Here is a 13,238-nt window from a genome sequence, read left to right as displayed (position 1 = left end):
CACCACGAAACCCATAATACGCATACGCTTTCAAGGCTTGGCAGCTGGCAATTACAGTGCGTACATTCGCATTAAAATCGCGGGGCCTTTGCTTGGAGAAGAACATAAAGATATCTTAGTAATACCAGTAGAATTTGAGATTACTTCCGATTATGATTTATATGCTGAAAATCCATTATTAGATCTTGGCCATGTGACGGTCAATTCAGAAACGAATCCTATACAACGTCATATATATATACGACATTCTAAGCACGAATTCAGATTAAACTCACTGCAATGTTCAAACGAACAAATTAACAAGGGTTTCGAATATAATTCAAAAAATTCTACTTTAACCATAAAGCCTCAAATGTTGACGTATGTTGCTGATGGTGCGTCTGTGAGCGAACGTATTGTACTTAAATTAGTATCGCCCAGTAGTGGTGTTGCTGTGCAACATTCCGTGCAACTTTTAATTAGATTCGAGTTATTCAAAGGCTCTTTTCATTACGATCGCCATATCAACCGGTTGACATTAAAGGACTTCATTAAAGGACAACGACGTTTTGTATTTCAGAATCTTTTTCAGCAGCCTTTAACTGTTTATAATGTAAGCCTGCGCAAGGAACAAGGTGATTCCGCCTTAACCATTAATTCGCCTTCGTTGAGAGTTGATGGGTCGATTTTAGTACCACATGCCACTTTCGAGATGGACTTAAAGCTATCTAAACGAGATTCTAAAGATCTCAACTATAACACGACACTACATATTTATACAAACTTGACATGTTTTGATATTCCTGTTTCTCTGTGCTCAGGACTTTTGCACGTGTATACTCAAACCAATACCATATGGCGTTCAAGCTCCTCAGTCTACAGTACTGAGTTGAACTTAGGCTCCAAGCCTCAGACTAGTTTTGTAATAATACAAAATCGTAATCCGATCAGTGTAAAAATCACCAATTGGAGGATGCAGTCAGTGAGAGCGGTACGATGTTCCATTATGTTTTTGGGTTGCGTAAAAGCCTCCTCTGCAAAGTCTCTCGATACCCATACAATCGTCGATTTGGTGAATACTAACTATACGTTTGACGACAATCTAAACGAGGGCGACGTGGCTGTGTTTAGTGTGGAACTGCATCCGCATGCTCGTTCATTACTGGAATTAAGCGAATATCCTATAAATCAAATGATGATAATTTCAACTCAATATGAAAATATAACAGTAAATATAAAGCTATTCATATCAAACGGTCGTCTGGAAGTAGATCAAGAGAAGTTACACTTCATCAATTGCTTCCCGGTAAGTTCCTAATAATTTAAATATGTTTAAATTTTGGTTTAGAGCTCTGTAAACTAAGCATTTTCTGTAATCAATGTTAAAATCAACGGTAAAATGTTAAGATCGGTATTCTACTTTAAAAATTTCTCTACTCATGCCTGAAATATGATTTATTTGGACGCATTTTATTGCAATAATCTACATATTTTCTATATATAAAAGGCGTTTAAAAAACACAACTTGGAAAGATTCGCAATGGGACAAGATTGGTGCCTGTTTACAAAGATGGGCATATATGTAAACGATTGAACTTATTGTCAAGTTTTTTTCTGAATTTTTAATTTTTTTTTTTTCGAATATTTATCAAAATTACGAAATCGTTTATTTTGAAAACTAATTATTCGTTTGAATTTGATTAAATTTCTTTTAATATAAATATATTTGGGTATGAGGTCAATAGAAAATGTGTATTACGGGATATTTAAAGCAGTCAAGCGGCATAAATTGGTTTCATAAATTAATTTATAAATTCGCACCTTTTAAGCATAAGTTAAAGTGAAACTTTTAACACGGTATTACATATCACAACACCGTTAATAGAAAAAGACTCAGCTGCAACCATTGACTAACTTTCATTATGATCTATGGATTTCATTCATCACTTAAAGTTGCTATTTTTATATAGTCTACACCACTTGCGATACAAGGATATTTTAAAATTGTACGGATGTAAGCAACAATCAAAACGTCTTTAGAGAGATCCACCTTCTATTATACCGATCTAAGCTTGTCTGTCTGCTTGTTGTCGTTGTCTCCTGTTCAACCTACAGGTCGCGACATTTGAGTCATTTTGATAAAATTTGCTACACTAATACCTTTTGAAAATGGGTCAGTTTGTACAAACTTTTTCGATCACACCTTAACACCATATTTTCAAAATTCGATATTTCGATAACGTTAGGGTGATCTAGGCTACCACAGCTGCAATATTTTTATTTCTTTATTATAAAAATGATTTGCTCTAAACACTGTTTTATAGGCAAGCATGGTTTATTCACCATATATTCATTTTAATCATCATATATCAATCATATTTTTATATTTTCACTTGCATTGAAAGTTGAAAATTTAATTACAAGTAATAGAAGACCGTTAGCGAATTTTTTTTATGCATAATAATAATTCTTAGCTTGCAGACGTCATTGAATTCTTTAATTGTGTAGTCCTTAGGAAAAATTTCGTAAATTCCTAGCAAAAATATTAAAATCGATGCTTTATTAGGAGACAACAGGTCTTATTCAATTCAGCCAATTTTTTTTTTCAATATCATTAAAGTCTACGTTTAATTTAAAGGCAATTTTTGTACATTTCTTCACTAACATGGCGATCGTTTTTTTTTGTTTTTTTTTTGTTTTTTGATATTATTTCAGGGTAAACTTTGCTCTTCCGAACTGAGTATACGTTCAACTTACAAATATCCTTTGAACATACGTAGTATCAATTTTACCGAACCGGGTTTCCGATTTGAAGATTTCCAGCAATATGGCTCCAAGATATCCCCTGAAACAGTTACCACTGTTGGACGAATTTATTTCGAACCGGCCCTCTTATGCGGTTCACGTTGTTACATATCTCCTTATACAGATGAGGTGGTCACGTTTCTTAACAATTTTGAAGGCAATAATCTTCACATTCCTCATTTTGATGAAGTCGAATTGAGACGGCGGACCGAATTGTATCGTCATTTTAAATGGTATTTTCAGAATATTGATTTTATCATGACCACGAAAGATTCAGTACAATTTCAAATGAATCTCATCATTGAACTAGAATGGCCACAATTAGTGGGTAGTGCTGCTGTACTGCCTACCACAGAAGTGAATAAAACACAGGAGTATGTCGTAACAATCACGAATCCGGCCGACACTCCTATACTGGTTGATTATTTTTTAGCTGATCCGTCACTGGCAAAGCAAACGCAACTTTCTTTACCGCTTGAAGTTATTGTAATTGCACCAAGTTGTTATCTCACAGATAAAGCGGTATTTTCTCTAGTCAACAATCCTCCTGAAAAGCCGTTACTAATACCCGCGGGAGGAAGCGTTTCAGTCCCCGTTAGATTTCGTTCGCACACTACGGGAACTTATTGCACTCTGCTGCATGTTCGCAATAATTTAACCTTATATGAGGCTATCTGGCTTAGTGCTAAGACAGTCCAATCGCAATTTCGTTTAAGTAATCGCAAGCCCGGCTCACTAAATCCGCTCCTCTTTGAAATAAGCGAACTGCAAATGGAACGCGTTTGTTCTGCGACACAAAATCCAAGTAAGGCTGGTGTGGATGTCGCACACAAGGTACATTCTCATATGAATAATAAGAATAAAATTGATTTATATGTTCGTTTTTGGCGTTTCAGCTTCTGGCAAAACGCGTCTTTACGGCTCGTAATTCTGGAGAATTACCTATTTGGATAAAAGGAATATTTATAGATGATCAGCCATGTACCGGTTATGGTTTTAGTACAGCTGATTGTTCGCCGTTTGAGTTAAAAACGAACGGTACACGTAGGATTGAGATTACTTTTCAGCCGGATTTCACTGTTACACGTATTACGAAACCGTTTATTTTGAAAACCAACCATTCGTTTGGATTTGATTATGTGCTTGTAGCACAATTGCCGAATAAAGGCTTGGAACGTTGTATTGCCTTGTTGCCTCGTCCTTTTTGGGAATCACGTATACGTAGTGCAGCAATTGTAGTTTTATCCATAATGTTTGCCTTGGTGCTTATCGCTGCCCACATAGATTACGGCAACATATGCTATCAACAGTCGAAACTTTCTTTGGCCCGGGATAAAGCACAGATGCAACCTTTTAATTTGCGCAATATAGCAATGCGTTCCCATTCGTCTAATGAGACATCTGGAATAGAGGCCGTTACTGGTAAAACTAAGGAGAAGTCTAATGCTAGTGATGGTAATGGAAACAGCGGTTTAAAGAAACGAAACGCTAATAAAAATCAAAAGTCATTTTCGAATGTAGAAACAAAATCTTCAATTACTAAACGTAATCTATCCTTGGCGGATATGGTTAATTGGACTTTTGGTAGTGGTGAATCCCGTAAGCGTCTGGCTAAGGACAAAAGCGAAACATTGTTAACATCTAATGTGTCTAATAATTCTAACGGTAGTCATAATAATAGCTCGCCTAACGACAGCACAGCCAAAAATCTTAAACCTAAGCTGACTGAAAAGACTTTATTAGATAAAATGGACGGAGGATTGAAAAAGTTAACATCATATCCTAAGATTAGTAACAAGAAAAACAAAATCTTTGAAACCGCAGCTACGGAAGATTTAATTAAGTTATCTAAAACAGAAGAAGAAGTTCATGAAAAGGAAAGCAAAAAGGAGAAAAATTCCCCTAAAACGAATGCTAAAGCATCCATTAAAGCATCAAAGACGTGTGTAGGTGCTTTAACGCCACCTAATATTAAAGACCTAAATGTATGTGCAGGTCGCAAATTAGGTAAAACACCGGGACGCGAGAGACGTAAAAATTGCTCTATAGATGTCGGTTCTTCGCTTCACTCTTTATCGTCAGCCTCGTCGTCTTCATGTTCCTCTTCCACGTGTTCTGCATCTTCAATGCATTCTCAACATTCGTCGTCACACAAAACTCGAGCAGATCGTAAAACCAAACTAAAAGCCTCAAATTCTTTAAATTTCTCTACCAATGCTACCAATACTTCTATGCCATCGACTGATTCTATTGGGAAGTCTGAAAAACAAAAAGAATCTTCTACAGTTTTAAACGACTGCCTTTATGTAGGAAATTGTATTACATCACCTTGGGAAACTAATAGTCAAGTAACGTTCAGCGACGTCCTGCAATCACAATCCTCAAAGTCCGCTACAACTAAGCATACATTTCTGGATGATCTCTTGCCGACACCAGCGTTACAATCCTCGTCATTGGAAAACTCAGAACTTCTCGCTACTTCGACAACGTCACAAACTCCAGCCCAAAAATCCGAATTGGGTCCTATTGGTTCACGTAAATCACCATCTTCCACTCCTGTGTGGGAAACATTTCATAATGGCAATGCTTTGGGTTCAGTCTCTTCATATTTCCCTGATTTGTTATCCCATACTTTAGGCAATCCTTACGGCTTTGACGATCATTCACAACAACAACAACAGCAACAACAGCACCAACGCCAAGAGCAACATCAATCACAGCAAAGCAGTTTATTAACTAATCATTTATATGAGATACATGCCCAAGATGAACTACCATGCCAATGGCAGCAGACGAGCGATTATTTGCGAAAATTACGCGAACAGCAAATGTCAGGTCATAACAATTCACAGCAACAACAACAGCAACAATTCTTAGAAGGCACGACGTGTTCTTCAGTAACCAAATTAGCAGGTAATAATTGGTCCCAATTGAATTGCACTTCGTGGCCATCGATGGTTAACTCTAATGCCGTTGTTCCGGCAACTTCTACGAATGCTGTCAATTTTGACCCAACTAATCAAAGTGCCCACTCTTGGAATTTGGCAGCAACCACAACTACAACGTCTAATATGATACGTCCACCCCCAGGTTTGGAGAAGCATTATATTCTTAATCAAAAACAACAAATGCCTACTGCTACCATGACCAGCTCAGGAGTAGTGGCAATAAATGGATCAGTTAATGATTTGTCAACAGAGGCTACCGAGAATATACCAATTTTTGATCCCTTTGGTTTGAGTTCAATCTGGACGGATAACTGGAAACAAAATTTAGGACAAACGCAACAAAAACAACAACCACAGGCAAGGCCGGTACCAGCACCGTCTCAACAGCAACAGTAAATTAGTGCAATAACAAATGTAAGTTATTATGTCTAAGAACACTCAACATTATAACGTGAGAGAAGCTTCACAAAACCGTTTGAAGTAATTGCGCATCATAGTCAAGTAAAGGTCATTGTATAGTGGGCAATTATCCCCCCTTAGGCGTCTGAATCTCAGCCATCAAAACCAAAACCTCAATTCGCACAAATTAAAATGTGCGTACATTGCTTATATTCTCTGCCAAATTGCACGAGACAAATTTTAATATGAATGGGATGTTCGCAAAAGATCGGCGATTATATTGGCCTAATTTTTATCCTTTTGAAGAGCAAAATGTAGTCGAGAATCTTTTAAATGTATATTTATTTATTATATCTTATACAAGTTTGTAGGAGAAAGATGCATTAAGTTTATAGGAATGTGTGCAACATACAAAAGGACATGAAATAGAGCCACATTTCTTATTCATATTCTGTGAATCAATAAGTTTGTCTGTCCGTCCGTCTCTTCTTGTTCAAGTTGCAAATCGCAAGTTTTGAAATATTTTTGATGAAATTTGATGAACCGATGTGGTTTGGACCAACGACGAAAGCTGTTGAAAATATTTCGAATTCGATCAGTTTTTGACCACTCCCCCAAATGAAGTTATGTTTATTTATTTCAACAAGTAATATTAGCGTTTGTCATTATTACTTTCAATATCCCTTTTAATGTTTGGTTTTTGTTTCGCTCTATTCATATTCAGTGATGCCTTACATATTTTTTGCTTTCCAAACGAAATGAGCAAATATTTTTGTTTATTCTAATTTGCAGATATTGTTATCCTTCTGCCACCTACGCACACAAGTCTACCATACTTGAAGGTATTTCGCAAAGTTAAAAACACTACGGATTGCTAAGTAAGCAACAAACATTTGACGGAGTGTGTAGCACGCACACACACACACAAAATATAACTTCTTTCTTTTGGAACCTATTAAACTTTCTTACTTACAAAATACTTAACATAAAAAGGAAATTGTAACTCTTTAACATCTCACATCAATTTTTCAGTTAATTTATTATTTGTAAAAAGAAATGTTTATACTTATATATATTTTCCGATAGAAATATTAAATTCTATTTATTTTCAATTCGTAAAATGCCATTTTTTATTATATTTAGTTTTAATTACCTATTAATAATACGTATATACGTAGAAGAGAATCATCTAAAAATGAAAAAATACTCGTAGGATATTTGAAGATATTTTTGAATTTATTTTCTTTTTTAAATATTTTATTTTATTAAGAATTTATGAAAATGAATGCATTTTCCTTTTTTATACCACTTTTTCTACATAAGACTTCGACATAATTTGTTTTTTCGACTTTATAATTTATATAAAAATTTTTCATTTCATGTACTAAAAATTATTTCTTTCTTCTTTCTTAAATACAAAGAAAATAAAAGCAAACGCGACAAAGAGCAAAAATCCTTAAATAAGTAAATCTTATTGCTTAGTAATAATCCCTTTTTCTATAAGTTCAGGTACTTCTACAGCTAACCAGGGTGCAAGCTGAAATTTGAAAGGATTATATTTAAAGATTATATATATGACCTAACGTGTATTCACAATTTTTTAATATGACTTACTCCCAAGGCCATAGCATGTGCAATACCAAATTTAGGTACATTTCGGGACCATAACGGTTTAAAATGATCTGTTAAGCAAATTTTTCCACCCCGATACATTTTCGCCGTTTTACCGTCCAATTCGGGTAGAGCGATTTCCGGCGCGGTTGTTGGATATAAGACAGGTATCTGTACGACAAATGTTTAAAATTGAATATCAATGTTTCAATATTTAGTCTAGTCACAAAGGGTGAAAGTTACGCTTATAAGTGCAATCGTGATTGGTAGTTTTGATATATACTTACATCAAATTCTACGTCGAACTCATATTTCAGCAAATTATGCATATACCAGCACTTGCCAAACCATTTGGTGCCCTCCTTGTTCGATTCCAAGCGAAACCAATCCATGCCGGATTCTTTATTATTTTGCACATACTAAAATATGAAATATTGTTAAGTTAAATGAAAAACTTAATAAGCGTTTAAAATCACACTTTAATCAAAGCCTGATACTCTTCTTTTAATCGTTGCACCCATATGTCCTTTTCTCTGGGTCCAGCGCGTGTTTGCAGTAAAGGTATGTTACTTAAAGTTTTTTTCGTACATTCGTCTACCATATCTTTTCCAAATAGTTGTTAAACTTAGCGTTTTTTATGGATTTTTAAAATGAAACCAAAAATTCTACATAAAAAAAACTTGACACGTTATTCTTTGCACAGAGTAGCTATTGCACCTCAAATTTTGTTCGCTAAACAGCTCTGTTTTTTGTTTTAAATCAGATGTTTCTCCTAAGTCTAGCGCCATCTGTATGCCATTATTTCTACCGTAATATTGCCATCTTAGTAGCCACGCTATGCATTCAAAAATTCAGTTAATGACTGCGTAAATTGTTATTTTTTCGCGAAAGGCTGAGTTTTTTTAATATAAGTAAACAGCATAAATTTTTAATTCGCAACTTACTTATTTTTTGTAAGAATTTTTTAAACATGAAAGTTGGGATACATTTGTAAAATTAGAGACAAAACGTAATTCAATAAGATATGCGAAGGAGAGGATCGTTGATTAAGAAATAAAATTAACTGCTATTTTAATCAGCGTTTGTTAAGATAATAGTGTAATGCTGTCACGTTAAGAGCCAATTTGATTGGTTTTATTTGTTTGTTCTCATTCTGTCAAAGATTTCGCAAATTTTTTTTATGAAAAGGAGATAGCCTTCACAACTACGTTAAAAATGGGGCAGTGTTCCACAACTGTGTCAACAACGGAGACAACATTAATAAAAACGCAATCAAAAGTTAAAAACGGCATATGAATTTTTGTATTCATGTCTTTTATCTTCTCGCTTTTCAGAATAAACTGAATTGCAAAATATCAAACAATTTTTACACCGATTTTCGTTCATGTTAGTGTTAGGTTATTAATAAAGATTTAAATCATTTCTCTTTGAAACAAGTGTACAAAGGTGCTACTGCCATAGGCGAGTACAAATCTTAAGGAAAGTTTAACTGAGCAAAGAGATAATTCTACGTTTGCATGTATAACTTGGTTACAAATTTTATTATTGTCATAGTTTATTTAGACGAAAGAAATAAACTGTACGATTTCAAAGATAGAATAAGCATTAGCAGCCAAGACTATAAGCTCTTTCTTTTTGTATCATCACCGAAAGATGAGATATATACATTCATTCTGTCAAAATATTTGCAACGCCCAGAACGAAGCGTCAGAGACCCTATATAGTATATATATTCTATACATATATATATAATATTCTAAATCAATTCAAGCATGCCTGTCTGCCCAATCGTGTAGTATCCGCCCGTATGACTATGCGGCAAAAACTTTTATTTGAAAATGGAAAAAGTCAGTTGCGCCCACTTCGTATTATAAGTTTTTTTGCGTTTTTTGCATTTTCTAGGATAACAGTGGTGGTTATAAAAGATTCGGTCACGATTGAATATAATTTTCTTACTTGTTTTGTTTACAGAGCCATTTATACTATTTGTTAACTTTTTGAGCGGGTCAATAATTTCCTTTTTTTTGAATCAACTGACGTATCTTCAGATTTTAAAGCAAAAGTAACCTTGGGTATAAGCGTTCAATCCTATTGGTTATTGTGAATGGGTTTGTGGGTGAAAACCCTTTTCTGCCTCTCTTTCTCCTGCCGAACCGAAAGACCGTTTGAGTTAATGGAAAACATATAAAGAAACCTTTCTGAAAGCGTTTGTCGTAGCTGTAGCAGTTATATTGGAAGCGGTGAGTCCCACTTAGATTTAATCATTTTACATTGCCTCGACTTATATACATTTATCTTCTTCTTCTTCTGTTATTCAGCAAACCAACATCCGAAAATTCGCTGAGATATTTAAAAAGGGCCCAATGTGAACACAGAGTTCTTTGTTTGAGCTTTAGTAAAGTAGGGCATATATTTGGTACACAATATTATTATTTATTTATTTTAGTGTTCATTTGATTAAACTCTTTTTAATTTTGCTTGTTATACGTTCGCCACGTTATTTTATTTATTTACTATTTTTATATCCGTCTCGTCTGCCAGCTAGCATAGAACAGAACAGAACTGCTAAGAACTTAATTACTAGTCGAAAGTATTGAGAACCAAGAGCAATTTTGAATAAGTTATGTGCATCAGTTCTTACAATGTTTCGGTTATTAATTTTGTCAGCATAAATTTTAAAGAAGAAAGGAGAGGAATTGAGTGATATGAAGCTGTAAACGAAAGGTAAAGTCGGATGATTTTCAAATTATAGAATTTTGTTAGATGAAAAATTGGCGAGTGAACGAAGTTTTTCTTTTATAGGCATAACATTTGTCATCTGTTCAAAGCTTAGTGTGTGTGTGTGGACTTCAAGGTGAATGATTTTCAAAAGATAGAACCTTATTAGATGAAAAATTGGCGAGTAAACAACGTTTTTCTTGTTTAGATTCTGCATAATTTCAGAAGTCTTTTATTGGGATGTTCACTAAGAGCGAACAGGCATATTCTAATTTTTGGCTGACTAAGCCAAGAGACAGTTTAATCATACAAAAAGTGTCACGAGCCCCAAGGAATACAATAAATGAATTTCATTACGTTATTAAGTTGAAAACATTGTTTGGCAATTTTGTAAAATATGAGCTGCAGGGGAAAGTTTCAAGTGCGAAACAAACTGTAAAAAGTTGAGCGTTTTAACAAGCGGAATAAAAGAACTATAAATGAGAAGACGAGTAACCGTAGGATCTCTCGTTTTTTTTGAAAAGACCAAGCATTTAGCATTATTGAGTGAAAGTGTGAGTTGAAGTGACGCAAAATGAGAGGAAATAGTGTCGAAGAGCCTACATAGATCTGGAAGAGAGTTGGAACTAAAAATGATAAGATCGTCAGCATAGCCCAGAATTGAGATATTTTGAGGAAGTAAACTGAAAATTTTATTCATATATAAATTAAAGCAAAGAGGACTCAACCGAGGAACACCTGTAAAACATCTCTTTTGTACAACAACATCATTATTGTTAATTAACATGTTCTTATAGAGAAAGAGGTTATATAAAAAACTACAGAATTTGATAGGGAGGTTCAAAGAGAGAAGAATAGAATTTAAAATGTTAATATTGACAGATTCGAACACTGGGGTTATGTTCAGAAAGCAGGCAATGAGAATGTGGTTCTTAGCAAACGATGAATTTTTTGCTGATCACAAAGTGATAATGTCGTCTTGGGCAGATCTGCAAACGTCTAAAACCACTTTGAAGATTGCGGAGGTTATTTTTCGACTCGACGTACCATTCTAAACGTGAGTATAACACTTTCTCGAAAAGTTTTCCAAGTTATTCTTTTTGTCTTAAAGTGAAGGTTTGGAAATCGTACCAGGAAGAAGGTATATAGCCGGTAATTACAATATTGTTAAACCCTTTTAATTGGAATAATCTGTTTTCAATATTAAAAACTTTGAGGTGATTGTTGTAAATACCACCTAAGCCCGGAGGTGAGTCTTTTGAGAGATTAATGTCTTGATCGAGTTCTGAGGGAGATATGTCACTTAAGAAAAAATTATCAAGTTCCTTATCAAGTGACACACATGGGATTATAGAGCCAGAAAGTCCATCATGCTCGTCACAGTACTCGTTAAAAAATTGTATGGGTATGGAAGAACGATATTAAGTGATACCTCTAAAAATTTGCACAAAGATCTGAGATTGACATGTCGCTATTCACAAAATTGTGTCCAGCCCTTACCTTTTTCCAGCCTGAGAGTATAAATATATTCCTTTCTAACATCGTCCAAAAATTTGTGCGGGAGGGGGTTATAAAAAAAAGAGAAAAAGAGACAGAGAAAGAGAGGGTTGTCGGTATGCTACTACTTATTGCTTTTTGTCCTGAAATTTTGAACAGTGCAATTTTATTTGATATAACTACTCCTTCACAATGAGGTATTGGGGAATGGTAATGGAGATTCTATTAATTCTTCTATTCTATGCTATTAATTGGATATTCAAGCGTGTTCTACCTTGAGCCAAAATGCATCAAGGTACTAAATTTCGTCGAAATATCTAAAAAATTGTGGTTTCTGGGTTAAATAAAAAAGTACGTGGAAAGAGAGGCAGATGGAAAAAAAAGTTTAAATCGATTCAGTAAGTGATTCCAGGACCGTTCCACATAATGGATCCATATTAAGTCCTTCTAGGTTTTAATAAATCCACCGACAAACAGACACTTCCAAGTCAATTTTTCTACATACTTCGATCCGAATACCCATAGTAAATTTGTGTGGATGCGTAAAACGCCTAGAAGACCTTCAGATTATTATTATTAATTGTGTGATCAACCCGTGCCGCGCGACATAAAGGATCTGTTGTGTTCGTCCATGCCCATAGCCAGGGGCCCGGTTTGAATTTCGTATCATTCTACCTTTTTTGGTTCGATGTATCATACCGCGTCCGGCGTTATAAACCACTCGTTAAACACATGGTGTCCGATTCGGCAGATGCCCTCACATCCGCGTAGAATGCGATGTAACGGCTCATTCGTCCCTTGACAAATTTTACATGAGTCGGTAGAGGAGTTAGCCGTGTTTTTCATGTGGTACCTGAAGGACTTATGATTCGTGTAGAAGCGCGTGACCAAGCGTAGGTCGCTCCGTTTTTAGTCCCAGCAGTTTATGTGCTGCGGCGTAAGATTTTATGAAATTTCGTCTTTATGAACTGTCGTAACCAACGGCAATGTGGATTTTTCTGTGCCCATTACGATACCATTCTATTAATATAGCTTCTTATTCGTTTATTTCATTATTTACTTGTATTTATTATCCACATTGTATTATGTAATAAAAAGTTATAATAAAGCTCGCGAATATTTCGATTTTATTTTCCTACAAACCGTCGCAAATGCACCCTTCAAAAAGGAAAGCGATTACAGTGACGAAGCAAGGCAATCGGAGAAAAACGAGACGGGAGTTTTTGCGGAAATGGGGGAAAGCGGAGATTTTACTAAAATAGTGGAAATTATATTTTCCCA

The 13,238-nt window shown here is 35.0% G+C and overlaps 2 protein-coding genes across 2 annotated transcripts; one reads left to right on the top strand and one right to left on the bottom strand.

Moving 5' to 3' along the window:
* The first annotated feature begins 8 nt into the window (after positions 1–8).
* On the top strand, positions 9–7,226 carry LOC119643100 (transmembrane protein 131 homolog). Its single transcript, XM_038042449.1, has 4 exons — positions 9–1,285; positions 2,695–3,618; positions 3,681–6,146; positions 6,924–7,226. Exons 1-3 carry the CDS (start codon positions 353–355, stop codon positions 6,126–6,128), a joined length of 4,305 nt encoding a protein of 1,434 aa, XP_037898377.1. The 5' UTR covers positions 9–352; the 3' UTR covers positions 6,129–6,146; positions 6,924–7,226.
* Positions 7,227–7,419: 193 nt separating this feature from the next.
* Positions 7,420–8,444, bottom strand: LOC119643102 (ubiquitin-fold modifier-conjugating enzyme 1). Its single transcript, XM_038042450.1, has 4 exons — positions 8,221–8,444; positions 8,030–8,161; positions 7,746–7,913; positions 7,420–7,668 (listed from the first exon to the last, which is right to left on the bottom strand). The coding sequence occupies exons 1-4, from the start codon at positions 8,341–8,343 to the stop codon at positions 7,603–7,605; spliced, it is 489 nt and encodes a 162-aa protein (XP_037898378.1). The 5' UTR covers positions 8,344–8,444; the 3' UTR covers positions 7,420–7,602.
* Between the last annotated feature and the right edge of the window lie 4,794 nt (positions 8,445–13,238).

This window comes from Glossina fuscipes, unplaced genomic scaffold, assembly GCF_014805625.2.
Source record: "Glossina fuscipes isolate IAEA_lab_2018 unplaced genomic scaffold, Yale_Gfus_2 55192, whole genome shotgun sequence".
NCBI classification, from domain to species: Eukaryota; Metazoa; Arthropoda; class Insecta; order Diptera; family Glossinidae; genus Glossina; species Glossina fuscipes.
The sequence above is the reverse complement of the archived record's forward strand: the minus strand, read 5'-3'. Positions and strand labels throughout refer to the sequence as shown.